Source organism: Kogia breviceps, chromosome 19, assembly GCF_026419965.1.
Source record: "Kogia breviceps isolate mKogBre1 chromosome 19, mKogBre1 haplotype 1, whole genome shotgun sequence".
Lineage (NCBI taxonomy): Eukaryota > Metazoa > Chordata > Mammalia > Artiodactyla > Physeteridae > Kogia > Kogia breviceps.
The window spans coordinates 10,589,255-10,607,074 of record NC_081328.1 but is presented as its reverse complement, the minus strand read 5'-3'; the positions used below and the strand labels follow the sequence as shown (position 1 = coordinate 10,607,074).

The following is a 17,820-nucleotide window of genomic DNA, read 5'->3' as shown; positions in this document are numbered from 1 at the left end:
GGGGAGTACGTGTTTGTGCACATGTGCAGGTGAGCGGGTGTGTGTGTGTGTTGCCTGTGAGCCCTCTCCGCCCTCGCCTTGGCCAGGGGGCTTCTCCGGCTGCTCTCGGTGGCTGCCCACCCACCCTCCGGGCTGTGGGCTTTGCGGTCTCCTCTGACGGCAGGGTCCACGTCTGGGGTCCCAGCACTTAGTCTGGGGCTGAGCTGCAGATGGGCAAGAGGCCCAGGCTGGTAGGAGGCTTGGCTGCCCCGCTGGGCCGAGTAACCATGGAGGAGACTCGCCTGTCTGCGCCTTGGACCCCACACTGGCCGAGTGAGGGGCTGTGGTCCTATCCCCAGTGTGAGCACCTCAGGGTGGAAGCTTGGCTTCCAAGGTTTCTAGTGGCCTGGCTAAACTCGGCAGGGTGGGGTTCTCGAGATGGGGCCGGGCTGGGCCCTGCCAGGTGGAAGGAGGGCTGGGCTGGGGCTGAGGGTCACCTAGGTGGGGTGTGCGAACGGGGGGCACCCAGGCATCAGGCGTCGCCAGTAAGCACCCTCTGTCTTCTCCTCCCAGGTGTCCTTCTGGACATCCAGCAGCACTTTGGGGTCAAGGACCGAGGCGCCGGCTTGCTGCAGTCAGGTGAGGCCCACCTCCCGCCCTGGCCCCTCTCCTGCTTTCTAATACCTGGTGGGGATTCCCTGCCTGTCTCTTGGCTGGGCCTGACCCGCTGGAAAGAGCGTGAGTTTTGTGTCCAAATACCACCCTGGCCACTCACAAAAGGCACCACTTCCCTGAGCCTCTGCTTCTATTCTTGTGAAACAAAGCAAATAACACCTGCCCTGAGGGCCTGTGGTGAGACACAGGAATGCAGGCAACCTGGGAATCACCTCTCAGATGCCAAAACGGGAAACTCCAGCTGGTCAGCGCCAGCGCCTCCCGCAAACCCAGGGCAGGAGCCTGAGAAGCTGGGTCGCAGACTAGACCTGGGCTTGAGGTTCTCGGCCCCTCACCCCCCGGTGCCCAACCTTGGGACTGGTGGGGAGGCAGGGCCCGAGCCCCCCTGGACCAGGGCAGCGTGGCAGGTGATTAAGCCGTTATTCCAGCCTCTGCGCCTCCCTCCAGGGTCCACGTCAACCTTGTGGCTGCCCTGCCTGCTCTGTAGTCCTGTAGGACCTGAGCTCCTGGCCCTCCACTGGCTGTGGCCCTGCCGGCTGTGCCCTCTGCAGGACCCTCAGGCCTGGGCAGAGACTCAGAGCCAGTATTACATCCCAGGGCTGCTTCTGACTCGGCCCTGACCTTGCTGCTTGGCCAGCTCCCTTGGCCCTGACTTCCCCTGGGTCCTGGAGTCCATCTGGCGGTGAGGCCCCGTTAGATGTGGCTGCGAAGGTGCATGGTCTGCATTCCACTCTGGGAACCCCGTCGCCTCCCGGGCTCTCCTGGGAGGGAGGGGCAGAGAGGCTGGCTCTGTCCAGGAACCTGCCTGACCTGTCTGGGTGGCATTCCACCACGCGCTGTGCCAGGCCACTACGGCCTCCTTCAGCCACGGCCATTCAGCTAGGCTCAGTGCCCATCCTCATTTCCCAGGTGGGGCCTCTGGGGCTCAGAGAGGGGAGATGAAAGCTCCAGGGTTCAGCCCGAATACGTGAGAATTAACCGAGCCAGGACTAGGGCAAGGCTGTGCCGTCCAGCTCCTCCTAAGGGCGCCCAGGTCCCTGCCCCTGCAGACATCACCTCCACCCGGGATGTGAGCCCAAGCCCCTCTGCTGGCTCCTCCCCGCCCCCGCCCCCCCCTTGCTTGGCCTCCCTGGCTAGGTCAGAGCAAATCATCCTGCCCTGGGGCCTGGGACAGGTTCCTCCAGCCTCCTGGGCTCCGTGCAATGCAGTGACCAGCACTTACAGCTGGAGAGACAGAGTTCAAGCAGGATGGGCGTGTGGGAGGGAGATCAGGCTGTAGAGCTGGTGAGGGAAGGGCGGGAGGGAGCCTAGCTGCCCATCCCCCTCCTCCGTGGCCCCCGAGTCACTGGGGACCTAGCCCGAGCCTCCTCCCCCTCCTGCTCTTGGCGCTGCTGACTGATCTGCTCTGGTCTCCTCCACGCAACTCCCACTGATCGAGGTCAGGGCCGGTGCAGCCACCCAGGGAGCGGGTGGGAGGGCTGTGAGGGTGATAGCGCTGCCTCAGTTGTGTCCCAGGCTGTGTCCTTCTTATCCCTGGCGACTCTGGCCGGAGGGGGATAAATCACCCACAGCATCATCTTGCTTGAGTCTCCCTCCTACAAGCCCCCTTTGGTCAGCTTCACTTTCCAGGTGGAAGGACAGAGGTCAAGAGAGGGGAAATGACTTGTTTAAGGTCTCATGGTGAGAGAGTAGCAGGCCTGCCATTGGGACTTCTGCGTATGAGGTCCTCTTGGCTCGGGACGGGGGCACAGATGGCCGCTGGATCGGTGAGGCTTATCCCAGGCGTCTGAGTGTCTGGCATCTCAGTGTTCCCGGGGTGGGTGCCTCTGGGCCGTGGTGGGGGTTCCCAGCACTCTCTGAGACCCTCCAGTCATTACTCTGTGGCCTTCACCCTACCACCTACCCTGGGCACAGCTGGAATGGCTCCCCAGAGTGTCCTTGCCTCTCTGGCCAACTGAGCCAAGAAGCCAGGTGGGCTAGACCAGGATGTGACTCAATGGGCTACCAGGCAAGTCACCTAATTGGCCTCGGCCCCGGGCACCTGGCTCTTCCCCGATAAGGTCAGAGCCAGGTGTTGCTGCTTGCCCAGATCAAAGGGCCAGGGCTGACAGCTGGGGTGCCTGCTTATTTGTGGGCACCAGGAGCTGCTGGGCCAGGAGACAGGGTCGGTGCGGGGGGCGGCGGGGCGTGGGGTGGCTGAGAGTTCGGCCTGGGCCTGCCCCTGCTGTTTCCCCTCGGGGATCAACTCAGGGCTGGGGTTCGTGGCATCACGAGGAAGTGTCAGGATTGGGGGGCGGGGGCAGGGGGAGAGTGGGGACAGAGGAAGAGCCAGCTCAGACTGAAACCAGACAGCGCCTTTGTTTTGGGACTGAGTCTCCTCTGGCCTTGCTCCCTCCTCACTTTGGCCAGCCTGGCAATATCCTCCCGCTTCGACAGAGACTCAGGTTCTGAAGGCAGGGCTGGGCGGCCCCCGTGGCTCTCCCCGCAGGACCCTCCTGTTAGAAGGGAGGCCCGAGAACCTCCCTCCCTGAGGCCTCAGTGGCCAACCTAGGGTTTATATTCTGAGCGGAGTTTGAAGGAGGAGTAGTTCCCATTCTTCCCGAAGGGGCTCTGAGTCTGGTGGGCTTCCAGGTACCAACGGGGCTGGCTCTTCTGGGTCCTCCCCCATCATCCTGCCGGCCTGGGCCTCCGTGCTGTGGGCAGGGAGCGTGCTCGGGCAGAGCCTGACCCCACCCACCGCACGCCTGCCCGTAGCACCCTCCCTGCCCACAGGATGTGGAGCACGGCGAGTCTCCTCCAAATAACAAGTTGGCCGGATCCGGACTTTGTAAAAATAGCCCTGCTTCAGCCCAGGCTGAGGTGGGGCTGGACATGTGCTCCAAGGCCACAGTCTGGGGGCTCAGGGCTCACCCAGCGCAGACCTCACCCGCTCCTGCTCCAGGACCACCTTCTCAGCAGCTCCGTGGGTTCGGAGTGCAGGTGGTCCGGGGGCTGCCTGCAGGGGCACAGAACTCAGCGGGAGTCGTCTCACGCTTTGGGTGCTGCCTCCTCGGCAGGCCCACGGGAGGCCTTCAGCCAGCACCATGAGAGGAGGGTGGCGCCTTAGGGATGCTGCCCAACGCCTGCCTCCTTGATGACCTCCTGCCGGCCCTGTGAGGAGGGTCGCATCACCCATCTTGCAGAGGAGGGAGCGAGGCTCAGCGCCAGCTTCTGCGGGAGGGCCAGGGGCTCTGACTCCTCCCACTCGGCGCTCCGCAGCCCCGCCCCCTTCCCTGGCTCCCTGCCCGCGGCTCCATTGTCCCAGACCTGTGGGCTCAGCACACGTGAGCTGACCGAGGGCTTCCCCACACCCCGACCACAGGATGTCCTCGTGCCGGGAAAGCCGCCCTGCCGAGACCAGGGGTGGGACAGCCAGTCTGCCCAGAAAGCTCTCCTCAACCAGACAAAGACTGTGGGGTTGTGGGTGCTGAGCCCAGGAAGCTTCTAGGCCGGGCTGGTCTTTATTTTCAGCAGAGCTTCCCGCTGGCTGGAGAAGGCTCTGCGCCCCCATCTGGGACATGGGTCACCTGTCCAGGCCTTTGCCTGTGCTGTTCCTTCTTCTTCTTCTTCTTCTTTTTAAAAAAAATTATTTGGCGGCGTTGGGTCTTCGTTGCTGTGCGCAGGCTTTCTCTAGTTGAGGCGAATGGCGGCTACCCTTCATTGCGGTGCAAGGGGTTCTCATTGCGGTGGCTTCTCTTGTTGCGGAGCACAGGCTCTAGGTGCGCAGGCTTCAGTGGTTGTGGTTTGTGGGCTCTAGGCGCACGGGCTTCAGTAGTTGTAGTACGTGGGCTTGGTAGTCATGGCTCACGGGCTCCAGAGCGCAGGCTCAGTAGTTGTGGCACACGGGCTTAGTTGCTCCACGGCATGTGGGATCTTCCCGGACCAGGGCTCGAACCCGTGTCCCCTGCATTGGCAGGCGGATTCTTAACCACCACGCCACCAGGGAAGCCCCTGTGCTGTTCCTTCTTCCAGAAATTTTTTTCCCTCCAGGCCCTACCTAGTTGTGTTTAGGCCTCTCTGCTGGCCTGTGACGATGCTGAGGGCAGGGAGAGGCCCTTTCTCTTGGCTCCCCAGAGCAGAAGGGAGGGCTGGAAAGATGGATTGTGTCTCCCTGCTGACCTTGGATTCCCTTGTCCCCAAGGGGAAGGCCCTGAGAGACCAGAGAGTCCAGGGTAGGGAGGGTTGCTGTGTCATCTTGGGCAAGTTCTTCTACCTTCCAGTGGCCCCAGCTGTACAATGGGACAGATGGTAAAACTCAGGTTGGGACTTGGTGACCTTTGACGGGACTGTGGGGGGGGGGGATGGGATGGGGGGGGGGATGGGGCGTGGCTGCCCCAGCAGGAGTCCATCTGATGTCTCGGAGGCCTCTGCCTACCCAGAAGAGCAGGCAGAAAGCCAGCGGGGAAAGCAGTAGGGTGCCTGCCTTCCGGTTCTGCTGCGGACAGGAGGATAGGGATGGACCAGGATGGCTGAGGTCTGGCCGAGGCCTGGCTCGCCTCCTTCAGCCCCTCTGCACCCACCCAGTGGGGGCTTGGCCAGTGATCCTCCTTGAAGGGGGAGAACAGTGAGCTGTGGATCTCCACTGCCCTCTAACTGACACCAAACCTGGTACTAGGGGTTAGGGCCCGATCTCCCTCCGTGGTCTCATCTCCCACTACTTCCTCTCTCTATCACCTTCCCAGCCTACAGCCTCATGTGTCTTCCCGCTGTCCCCGACACACCCTGAACTTTCTCTGACCTTTGGAACATCAGCTGGGATCTTCTGCCTTCCCAGCCTGGCCGCCTGTGGTGTGATTTAGAGCAAGGACTCTGGAGTCAAATTGGGGTATAAATTCTGGCTTAGCCACACACTAGCTGTGTGATGTCACTCCTTTTAGCCTCTACTGTGTCCTCCGTAAGATGAAGATAATAGGGAGAATCAAATGAGATAATCTGTGCTTATGTCCAGGGCACATCCCTGGGCCTTGCCTATAGTAAATGCTCCATAAATGGTAACTGCAATTATTATCAACAATAAGCATTATGCCTCATTAACAATTATACAGTCTTATAAGATTTGTAATTTATATTTTAGTATATTTGATTTTAAGTAGTATCATCACCACGGTGAACTCCTATGCAGCCTTCAATGCCCTGCTCTGCCATCACTGCCTCTATGAAGCCTCCCTTCATTGTCTTGGTAGGATTTGGCCCTCCTTGCTGGTTCCCTGGCATTTTAACTCTCTAAGCTGGGCAACCCATGGACAGGGTCTGCTCCTTGGCCAGACGGGGGCAACTCCTATTCTGATTCTTTCTGCCCTCTCCTCACCTAATAACAGACAGGCATAGAGGGAACGATTCTTCCTTCTCCCCTAACATGTGTAAGTCCTGATGAGACTGAAATCTCTTTCCAGCCCATATCCTGGTCCGATCTCAGGCAGGTCCTGGGAGACAGACCCAGCAGGAAAAATTATTTTTCTAGATATGAGGAAATAATTTCTACCTTGACTGATCTAAACAAGGGCCCAGTGTTGACCAAGGCTGACCCACTCTGGGCATGGGCAGGGCGTGGCATTAAGCACCTTACACGCATTATCTCAACCAGTGCTCAGAGCAAGCAGGGAGTTGCTATTTTTATCTTCATTTTACAGATGAGGAAGTTGGCGCGCTGGACGTGGCTTCGGTTCATGAGAGTTGATTGTTAAATTTTCAGGAATTGTGTGAGCTGTTGTTAAGCACAACCATTACAAACTAAATTATATAAACTTACAATTAAACAACATCACAGCAGAGCACAGGGAGATCGGCTCGGTGCTTCGCGATGACCTAGAGGGTTGGTATAGGGAGGATGGGAGGGAGGCTCGAGAGGGAGGGGATGTGGGGACATGTGTATGCATAGGGCTAACACAGTGTTGTGAAGCAATTATACAATTATACTTTGTATAATTATACTCCAAAGAGCTATTAAAAAAAAAACAACACCAAAGGTAATAAACACTCAGAATTCATCACCCCCTAATTATTTTGCTACCTTTCACTCTTATCTACGTTCTTAAGGTTGTTTATGTCTGTTGGATCTAGGTGGTAGAAATACTCTTTGTACAGCTCTGTGACTGCATCTCTCTTCCCAACTCTGGTTAGTGACATCACATTGGTAGCTTGAAATCAGGCCATGGTGGGAGTATTTGCACCATGAAAACGGGCAAACACTACACATCCGGGCTCGCCCCCCCCACCCCGCCTCGTTCTGGAGAGCCGGTTGCTAAACATTTATCAGCACACCACTGAATTGAGGGACAGAGAGGTTGTGACCTTCCCAAGGTCACCCAGCTGGGAAGGACTAGAGCTGAGTGCAAGACCAGGCACTGCGTCTCTGGTGCCCAGATTTGCGCACCTCTCTGCTAATTCTGCCCGAGGCCCCAGTCACACAGTTGGGATTAGAAGATTGCCCCCCACACCCATACACGCTCACCGTCCTGCTCGCTGGGATAAGTGAGGGACCGTCGCGCTGCACCAGCCCAGCCCGCTCTCACCTCCTTCCTCCCCTCCCTCTATCTCTTCTCCTAGGGGCTCAGGTCTGTGAGGGAACAGCCAGAGCCTGTGAATGTTTAGCTTGGCCGGCCGCCTTATCTGCCCACCCGGCCTTTGTCTGGCCATCTGCCCGTCAGCTGTGGGATTGCCCTCCAGCAGGAGGAATCGGGGGCTGCCTCTCCGCATGACCTAGCGACTCCCCTGCCTTGCTGGTCTCTTTATCCCCCCCGGGACCTCGAAGGCCCCTCCCATACTGGTAGTGCCATCCCCACAGGGTCCTCTAAGACTCTGCTGCTCTATTGTTCTGGAAGAACAAAAGCAGGTCACATCACTCCTCTGCTCAGCATCTTCTGGTGTTTTCCTTTCTCACCCGTAGAAGCCACAGTGAGCCACCAGGCCCTAACCCCGTCTGGCCTTTCCTCCAGGGTCCCTCTGCTCCAGCCACTCTGGTCTATTTGTTGTTCCACAACTATGCTAAGCACATTCCTGCCCCAGAGCCTTTGCACTTGCTGTTCTCAACCCAATATTTGCATGATTTGTCTCCTCATCTCCTCCACGTCTTTGCTGAAATGTCACCTCTGACCTTTCTTTTAAAATTTTAACACCTGTTTTCTTTTTCTCACACACTTTCCCTATCTCCTGTTTCTGCCCTTTTTCCCTCCTTAGCATGTGTCACCCCCTGACATACTATATTTTTTATTTCATTGTTTCTCACTAGAATGAAAACTCCAAGAGTCTAGGAATTTTGGTCTTTGTTGAATGGATGAAAGGATGGATGAATGAATGAATGAACGAATGAATGACAGTGTTTCCAAATGTCAGGAAAGTCTCTGCAGTCTGCTGGGAGTGAGGGTGGCTGTGTCATCTGGCAGGTATGAGACTGGGGGTTCCAGGTCCAGTTCTGCCCCAATTTGCTGTGTGACCTTGGGTAGGTCCCTTTCCCTCTCTGAACCTCTTTTTCAAGGATAATAAGGAGAGTAGCATGGCAAAGTATAAGGAACACTGGCTCTGGAGTCAGACGGGGTCAATTCCCCACTGGGACATTTACTACTGGTGGGGCCTTAGGCAAGTCACTTCTCTCCGAGTGTCTCCCCATCTGTGAGGTGGGATGGGGGTCGGAAACATACACAAGATGCTGTGTGATGAGCCCCTAGCACAGCCCCTGACACGTAGAAAATGTTCAGTGAGTAATCGTTACTCTTTTAAAAAGTACCCGAAGGGCTCACCTGCCACTGGGCGTTGAAGAGGATGGAGTCGTGGAATCTCCTAACCCAGAGGACCTGCCCCGCCTCCCCTGGGCCCAGGTCTGGCCGAGGTTGCCCCTCTCGGGCAGCGGCTGCTTCCTCAGCAGGCACTTGGCCTCTCGCTGGGTGGTCTGGGTGGGTGGGCTCAGCCATGAGACCCCTGTGCCACACCTGCAGCTCTCCTCTCCCCACGCAGTGTTCATCTGCAGCTTCATGGTGGCTGCCCCCATCTTTGGCTACCTGGGGGACCGCTTCAACAGGAAAGTCATCCTCAGCTGTGGGATTTTCTTCTGGTCGGCCGTCACGTTCTCCAGCTCCTTCATCCCGCAGCAGGTAAGGCCTGCCCGGGCTTTCCACCCGGCATTCCTGCTCATTCCGTCCGTGTGTCCTGGTTCCCCCAGCGGGTGGCAAGTCTGATTGACCTATCCTAGTCTAGACCGGGGTTCCAGCCCGTTGGGTCCAAGCATGGTGGGATGAGGGGGGTCTTTGGGTACTTCTGTACGCTGGCCCTACCGATTGGGCATTCCCCGTGCCGGCCTTGAACTGAGGGACTCAGCCCTGTGTGGCATCCTGACTCTCTGAGCTGCTTCTGACTTGGGGAGGCTGCAAGGATCAGGGGGGCAAGTCTGGCCGAGGAGTCAGGACCCTTGGGTTCTAGTTCTGGCTCTGCCGTCCTCTCGCTGTGGGACCCGAGATACGTCACTACCCTTCTCTAGGCTTCACACAGTTTGCTCTTTGTCTGACCATCAGCCAACTCCCTGGGTCAAAGTCCTAGGGAGACAAACATTAGTTCAGTGTAAGGAAGATCTTTCTTTCTTTCTTTCTTTTGGCCACAATGTGAGGCTTGTGGGATGTTAGTTCCCCAACCAGGGATTGAACCCAGGCCCTCAGCAATGAGAGTGTGGAGTCCTAACCACTGGACTGCCAGGGAGTTCCCAGGCAGGAAGATGTTTCTTACTTGGCTCCCACAGTTCTGGATTTGAATATCCCAATTCTGTTGCCCACTCAGCTTTGTGATCTGGAGAAACTTAACTTCTCTGAGCCTCAGTTTCCTCATCTCTAATTGGGGATAATACTTCTTAGTATGAAGGGTGGTTGTGAGAAATAATTGAACTCATGAATATCCAGACCCTGACACATGGCAGGTTTCAACAGATCATTATTTCTGTTCTTTCTCCCAATGAGGAGATATGTTGCTCTGAGAGGTAGTGAGTGTCCCATCACTAGGGGTCTTCAAGCAGAGGATGGACAATCGTATGATGGCTACTATAGAGGGAGATAGAGGAAGAGGGGGAGGGACTTCCCTAGTGGCACAGTGGATGAGAATCCGCCTGCCAATGCAGGGGACACAGGTTTGAGCCCTGGTCCGGGAGGATCCCACATGCCGCGGAGCAACTAAGCCCGTGCGCCACAACTACTGAGCCTGTACTTTAGAGCCTGCGAGCCACAACTACTGAACCCGTGTGCCACAACAACTGAGCCTGAGCTCTAGAGCCCGCGTGCTGCAACTATGAAATCCGCACACCTAGAGCCCGTGCTCCGCAAAAAGAGAAGCCACCTCAATGAGAAACCCGCGCACCACAACGAAGAGTAGCCCCCGCTCGCCGCAACTAGAGAAAGCCTGCACGCAGCAATGAAGACCCAAAGCAGCCAAAAATAAATAAAATTAAATCTTTTTTTTTTTTTTTTTTTTTTTTTTTAAAAAGAAGGGGCGAAGACCAGGATTTTCCTTCAGGGAGCGTTCAGCCTAGGGGACAAAGGAGGAGACCCTGGCCTTGGGAGCACCCAGGTCTGGGGATGGGAAGATGTGACAGGAGCTCCCATGTTCAGAGCCTTCAAGATGAGCAAAGTGCTGAAAGTCCTCACTGAAGAGAGAGCAGTCTCCGACATCCATGTGGTCAAGGAAGACTTCCTGGAGGAGGTGGCAGTTGAGCTGGGCAGGCAAGAAAGGGAGGTTAGGCCCTGTGGTGTAGATAGCCCAGGCAGAGGGAGCAGCCCCATGGAGGCAGAAATGGTGGAGTGTGTTGGTAGATTGAGGAGGAGAGTGCTTTGGCTGGAAAGGAAGGCAGGGACCAGGTCATGGAGAGCCTTGAATGCCAGGTTGGAAGGCCTGAGCTTTCTCCTGAGGGAAGTGCTGGACCCTGGAAGAGTCTGAAGAAGGGCAATGGTGAGTCAGATTTACACTGATTGAGAGGAGGTTGGAGGTGAGGGCAGAGAGAACTGGCAGGTTTGGGGGATACAAGTGTGCTTCATGGGGCAGCTTCATAGAGAAGGGTCAGGCCAGCTAATAAGCCCCAGGCCTAGGACATCTCTGGTGGCGTAGTGGTTAAGAATCCACCTGCCAAGGCAGGGGACACGGGTTCGAGCCCTGGTCCTGGAAGATCCCACATGCCACAGAGCAACTAAGCCCGTGCGCCACAACTACTGAGCCTGTGCTCTAGAGCCCACGAGCCACAACTACTGAGCCTGCGAGCCACAACTACTGAAGCCCGTGCACCTAGAGCCCGTGCTCAGCAACAAGAGAAACCACCACAATGAGAAGCCCGCGCACCACAACGAAGAGTAGCCCCTGCTCGCTGCAAGTAGAGAAAGCCCGCACCCAGCAACGAAGACCCAATGCGGCCAAAAATAAATTAAAAAAAAAAAAAAAAAAAAAAACACCCAGGCCTAGAACGTCAGGTAGAGCCTGATGGCCACAGTCAAAAATGGGGACTGGACCAGAAGCAGCTTCTGGACCCCCCTCTGGGTCTTGTTCTGCCCCTGACCAGGCCCCTTATCGTCTGACCTCTGGGGCTGCTTCTGGGATTGACCAGCGAGTACAGGACCACGATGTCAAGGCTGGGTCCCACTCTGGGTGTGTGGAAGGAAGGGAGAGATGGGGAGAGATGAGCAGAGGCAGAGAGAGAAACAGACGGATCACCCCCAATTAATCTACGAGTTCATTGCAGTCACAATCCAAGTCCCGTGGGGGTTTTGGGTGGACCTTGGCAATGTGATTCTGAAGTAAATCTGGCAGAGAAAGTGCCCAGGAACAGCCAAGAACATTGTGAAAACAACAATGAAAGGGCTCTTGTCCTATCAGTTATCAAAACATGGCTATTCTAATGAAAACAGCGGAGGGATAAACTAAGAGATCAAGGAAACGCGGAGTCCTCCTTTCTATGGGAATTGGGTAGAGGATGAAAGTTGCATCTCAAATAAATGGTTTTGGGAGTACTGACTCCATCTGGATGGAAGATAAAGTATGGTCTGTATTTCTAACCATACTTCAAAATAAATCCCAGCTAGATGAAAGTAAAGTAAAAAGCAAACCATAAAAGTCTAGAATTAGGGCTTCCCTGGTGGCGCCGTGGTTGAGAATCCGCCTGCCGATGCAGGAGACACGGGTTCGTGCCCCGGTCCAGGAGGATCCCACGTGCCGCGGAGTGGCTGGGCCCGTGAGCCGTGGCCGCCGGGCCTGCGCGTCCGGAGCCTGTGCTCCGCGGCGGGAGAGGCCACAGCAGTGAGAGGCCCGCAAAAAAAAGGCTAGAACTATAATTCAACAAGAAAAAGACAACCTGTAGAAAAAATGGGCAGAGGATAGTGACAGGCACTTCCAGGGAAAAATCCCGCAACAGGCAACAGATGCAGGAAGAGATGGTTCTCGGCTTCTTGAGTAATCAGGGCGCTGCAGATTAAAACAACAACGAGTTACCATTTCACACCCATCAGATTGGCGGCAATTAAAAAGGCCGACAATACCAAGTGTTATTCAAGCCACTAGTGGGAGTGTAAATTGGGAGAGCCTCTTTGGAGAGCAAAGTGGGGCAGGATTTTGTAAAATTCTGTGTACACCCCGCAGCCCAGCCTTCTACTTGGGGGTATATGCCGAAGGGAGAAACTCCAACTCGTGACCACAGAGTGACAGGTGCATGTAAGGATGTTTGCCGCAAGTTTTGTAATTAAAAAAAAAAGAGAAACGAAATGACCTTGACTTAGGGGACGCCCAGATAGAATGGGGTGTATTCATACTATGAGCTTCTTGGCAGCAAATGAATCAACTAGATCTATATTAACCAGCTGATACGGGTTTCCAAAAGATGAGGGGAAAAAAAATCAAGTTGTGGGACAAGATGCATGGAATGGTCTTTTTAAAAAAAAAAAAATTTTACTTTTGGCTGTGTCGGGGTCTTAGTTGCGGCATGCACAATCTTCGTTGCGGCACGTGGGCTGCTCTCTAGTAGTGGCTCACGTGCTCAGTAGTTGCTGCATGTGGGCCCCCAGTCCCCCAACCAGGGACTGAACCCGCGTCCCCTGCGCTGGAAGGTGGATTGTCAACCACCGGACCAGCAGGGACGTCCCAGGAATGGTCTTTTTATGTTTACTTTTTTGAGAGCACACAGGGGACACTAAATGTTGTCCCTTGGTACGTGTATGTGCAGGCAAAGGTAGAGAGGAAGTTGTGACAAATGCACAAAATAGCCAGTTCCTGGGGGAGGGGTGGGGATCAATGGGCCTTGTCAAAGAGGTCTTATCTGCCTGCTCTTGTAAGGAGGAGAGTAAGGAAATCACTCCCATTCTAACAAAGCTAAAAGAACATTTTGTATCATTCTGGGATGGACTAGCCCTTCTAGAGCAAGATGTGAAATCCAGAAGCCATTAAGGGAAAATCAAAAAGCTTGGACAGCATCAAGTTAAACAACAAAAAATAAAGCTTCTGTATGATGAAACTCCCCATAAACAAAGTGGAAAGAAAGATGATGGGAAGTATTTGTGACCTACTTAATAAACGTCAATTCCCATGATATATAAAACGCTAACAGAAACCAATACAAGAAAGACAAAGGACCCAACAGAAAAACAGGCAAAGGCTGTGGGCTGATGCTTCTCAGGGAAAGCAGCACAGGCAAGGGGCCAGGAGAAGGAAGGCTCAGAGACGGAGGGTGAGAGCACAAATGAACTATGGAAACGAGAGGTGCAGAGATGGATAGGCAGGACCAGTGAGACAGAGAGGGCCGGGAAAGAGATGCGCAGAAACAGGGAGACCCGGAGGAGGGCTGGATGTGGGCAGTGCCGGCCGGATGGGTGGTCAGGGTGGGGCCGGGGAAAAATGACCAGGCTTGGTTCTCAGGCCCTGGGCAGCTGCGGGGATGGAGGGGCTGGGTCCACATCAAAGGAGTAGAGCCACTGGCAGCTGGCATGGCCCCACCCTTCCCAGCGTAACTGGGCTTTGGTCTTTGATGTGTGTATGGAGGAGGGGCACTGAGCCCACTGGGCTGCCCTGCTCACTCCCCATTTACACTGGGTCCTCGGTGCTGCCAGGGTCAGCCCAGCTGCCTGGTCAGGGGATGGGACACAGAGTAGGGGCGGCTTGAGGCTCCCCCAATGGGGCCAGAACCCAGGGAGGAAGTCCCCCCAATGGGTCGGGGTGGCAGTGGAGACACCGGCTCACGTCCCCCACCAAACCTACAACTCTCAGCCCCTGGAAGTCTAGCTCCATCCCAGCCCCGGGCCAGCTAGACCCAGTCCGACCCCCACCCTCTTCGGAGGCAGGAACTGAGGTCCAGAGTGGCCTGGGGTGGAGTCGTTGCTGAGGCAGGGGTTGGGCTGCACCCTCTCTCCTGGGCCCTGCCGCGGGGAGCAGGCGGGCCCCCCAGCGCTCTCTGCCCTCCCCCACAGCACTTCTGGCTGCTGGTCCTGTCCCGTGGGCTGGTGGGCATCGGTGAGGCCAGCTACTCCACCATCGCGCCCACCATCATTGGCGACCTCTTCACCAAGAACACGCGCACGCTCATGCTGTCCGTCTTCTACTTCGCCATCCCTCTGGGCAGGTGAGGACCCGGGCCGGCTCCCCTCGGGTTTCCGACCGCTCCCTCTCCCTGGAGTTTGGCCCTCTGTGACCTACACACGTGGGCAGGCGGCCTTTGAGAAGCGCCTGGACCAGCTCCCTGGCTGGCTGGGGGGGCGGGGGTGGGTGCTGGTGGCCTCCTAGACCGGTGAGCGTCCCCTGCCCATCCCTGCCTGACTGCCCCGTCCTCTCTGCAGCGGCCTGGGCTACATCACCGGCTCCAGCGTGAAGCAGGCGGCCGGAGACTGGCACTGGGCCTTGCGGGTAAGCACAGCCCCAGACCAGCCGTTGGCCAGGGTCACCCAGAGATTCAGGGACAGGGCCTCAGCCGCCCTGTCAGCCACGAGGCTTCCCACCTCGCGGGCCTGGGCTCTTCTCCGTTAGTTCACCTGGAGGTGTGAAGGGTGCCAGACTCACCCCATTCGGGGGCCCCAGTCTGTGAGGACGAAGGAAATGCCATGTTCACGGTGGCACTTCCTGCTGTGGCCCTGCGCTGGGGTGGGGCCGAGACGAGACCTCTGTGTGAGGGCCCCGGGGTCTGGAGCCACTTCCTGTCCTGCAGGAGGATTCGGCACAAGTCTGCCAAGGCCCCGGGACGGTGCAATCAGAGGAAACAGAGATCCCCAGTCTTGTGAAGGAGAGGAAGCTTAAGACAAAGTGTTTTTTCCTCAAAAGCAGGAAGGAAGCAGCCTCCGTGGAATTTTTTGATGGGGGGGTGGCGAATGGAGAGGAACTCCCCAGACCATGGGCTCCCAGGCCTGGTGGGGGTGGGTACAGATTTCCCTGTTCTCAGGAGCTGGTGGAGGAACTGGTATATTGGAATCCAGACTCCCAAGGTGTGCCCTTTCCATCTGGAGAGAGGCCTGGGGCCTTGGAGCTTCTGTTCTCGACACTGGACGGGCTGCAGGGAAGACCCAAAGGGGCTCCTGAGCCTCTGTTCTCCTGGAACCCACAGGGGCCCTGCCCAATGATAAGCTACCTGAGACATTAGCTAGAAGCTTCACGCACAGCCAGTCCCTGCTCAGTGCCCCACCACCACCAGGGGGAGGAGCTGGCCTGGGAAACTTTCCCAGACCCAGGGAGGGGGGCAAGAGCTGCTATCTGGCTCCCTGTCCCCAGGAACTCTCCTCTCCCACTCATCATTCCATATGTCTGCCCACCTACCTGTCTTCCTTTTGTTCCATCTATCACCCATCATCCATCACTTGCCACCATCACCTGTCCTCCCATCCGTCCTCCTGTCCTTCCACGTGTTAATTCATCTACCCAGCAATCTATCCATTCAACCATCCGTCCGTCCATCTGACTATTCAGCCGTCTGTCCTCTCTCCTCCACCCATCCTGACCATCCCTCCCTCCCTTTCACTTTCAGTCCTCTCTCCCATCCTGCCCCTGGTTGGCACAGCCCAGTTTGAGCCCCCAAGCCCCATATGCTAGCCTCACCCCCAGTGGCTTTGCCCAGTCAGGAAGGCTGGGCAGATACTAGCCCAGAGGAGGAGCCCGGGGCCCAGAGAAGGCGGGGCTGGCCTGCTCCCCCTTCCAGGTGCAGCAGAGACAGAGACGCCTGGGCCCCGGTGTCCTAACTTGGTGCACCCTGACCCACCAGGTGTCCCCCATCCTGGGCATGATCACAGGAACGCTCATCCTCGTCCTGGTCCCGGCCACTAAGAGAGGCCACGCTGACCAGCTCGGGGGGCAGCTCAAGGCCCGGACCTCATGGCTCCGAGACATGAAGGCCCTGATCCGCAAGTGAGTGCTGCTGGGAGGGGTCCGGGGGGCGGGCGGCGAGGCACCGAGATGAGAGGACCGCAACTTGCAGCCTGGCCCACAGAGCCTGCTCGGCCAGCCTCCCTGTCCACAGTGCTGGGGCCACGAGTGTTCATGATCCCTGAAGCCAGAGCCCTCACCCCCAGAGCCCGTAGGCAAGGCATTTGAGGCCCTCGGTCCCTGGGAGAAGGAGGGAGGGAGGAAAGCCTGCCTCCAGGGCCCGACCCTGCCAGCTGCGGGGATGCTGGCCCCTGCTCAGTGTTGCTGCCCCGGCCTCTCCCCAGCCGCAGCTACGTCTTCTCCTCCCTGGCCACGTCGGCCGTGTCCTTCGCCACAGGGGCCCTGGGCATGTGGATCCCGCTCTACCTGCACCGCGCCCAAGTCGTGCAGAAGGCGGCGGAGACGTGCAGCAGCCCGCCCTGTGCGGCCAAGGACAGGTGCGGCCGGGCGGGCGGGGATGGCGGGGTGGGGGTGGGGGGTGCCGCCGGCCCCTCGACCCCGGCCCTGCCCCCTAACCCGTGCCACACTGTCCTCCGTCTCCGCAGCCTCATCTTCGGGGCCATCACCTGCTTTACGGGTTTTCTCGGGGTGGTCACGGGCGCAGGAGCCACGCGCTGGTGCCGCCTGCGGACCCAGCGGGCTGACCCGCTGGTGTGTGCTGTGGGTATGCTGGGCTCCGCCATCTTCATCTGCCTCATCTTCGTGGCGGCCAAGAGCAGCATCGTGGGGGCCTATGTGAGTGCGGTGGGAGTGCCAGGGTGGCGGGGGAGCTGGGCTCTGGAGGAGGAAATGCAGTCTGGCTTGGGGCGGGGGGCGGAAACCCCCACGGGGAGGGTCCAGTCCTCAGTTTGCCCCTGCTTTGTCCAGGGCTGTGGGCCTGGCTTGAAGCCTGTAGATAATCCACGAATTCCCCGTAAGCCTGACCGCCAGGAGCGGGGCGGGGGCGGGGCTTCTGGGGGCTCCCGGCCAGCAGCCAGGGGGCAGGGAGCAGCCTGGGGCGAGCGGCGGGGCGAGCGCCCCCTGATGGTTGCTCTGGTCTCTCCCGGGCAGGTCTGCATCTTCGTAGGGGAGACGCTGCTGTTTTCTAACTGGGCCATCACGGCGGACATCCTCATGGTGAGGCAGGCCAAGGTTGCCTCGTGCTGACTGGGGCCTCTCGGGGCAGATGGGGAGGGTGGGTGAAGGGGTGGGAGAGCCGGCTGAGCTTTGTGAGGGGAGAGGGGTGGTCAGAGATTTGGGGGGGTGTCTGCACCGGGGCAGGGCCTGGGATCAGAGGGTTGAGCAGGCAGAAGGGTAGGATGTGGAGACTGGGTGCGGAGGGCGATAGCTGGAGGCTGGCAGTGCCAGGCTGGTACCAGAGTGGTGCTGTCTGCCAGCACTCCACCCCCAGGGGCTGAGCGCCCGTGGACTCTGCCCTCCCGGCTCAGCCTGGGTTCCAGGAGCGAGTGCCCGTGGCTCTGTCGGGCAGACAGAGGCGGTCTTCACGGGGCCAACAATGGGCTCCAGACCAGGCGGCCAGGGACAAAGGGCCATCTGAGTGGCCGCAGGGGCTTGTGTCCTTGGGCGGGGACGGGGGCAGCCTGGGAGGAAGCAGGAGGGGGCTGTGGCCTGCACGTCAAGCGGCAGGCAGCCTGGGGTGGGGGTGGCGGAGGGGGGGCTGGCTGGTCCCGTCCTCAGGGATCCTCCAAGTCAGGGCCAGGAGAGAATGGGGAGAAGGGTGTGCAGGGGACTGGCGGCGGCGAGGGTGGGCCCTGGGGGAGGAAGGACTCCTCACGGGGC

At 57.9% G+C, this 17,820-nt stretch overlaps 1 protein-coding gene across 3 annotated transcripts in view; it reads left to right on the top strand.

Moving 5' to 3' along the window:
• SPNS2 (SPNS lysolipid transporter 2, sphingosine-1-phosphate) overlaps window positions 1-17,820 on the top strand; it is a 35,968-nt gene that overhangs the window by 13,991 nt on the left and 4,157 nt on the right. For 2 of the 3 annotated variants that reach the window (XR_009332481.2, XM_059046729.2), the window contains exons 2-9: window positions 553-618; window positions 8,644-8,780; window positions 14,106-14,257; window positions 14,472-14,538; window positions 15,881-16,023; window positions 16,326-16,478; window positions 16,587-16,776; window positions 17,092-17,157. Coding sequence is in view for 2 of the 3 variants with exons in the window: in XM_059046729.2 (XP_058902712.1) it covers window positions 553-618; window positions 8,644-8,780; window positions 14,106-14,257; window positions 14,472-14,538; window positions 15,881-16,023; window positions 16,326-16,478; window positions 16,587-16,776; window positions 17,092-17,157 (974 nt within the window). In the remaining variant the exon portion in view is untranslated. The remainder of the gene's footprint in view (window positions 1-552; window positions 619-8,643; window positions 8,781-14,105; window positions 14,258-14,471; window positions 14,539-15,880; window positions 16,024-16,325; window positions 16,479-16,586; window positions 16,777-17,091; window positions 17,158-17,820) is intronic. The other variant, XM_067022268.1, reaches the window with a different exon arrangement.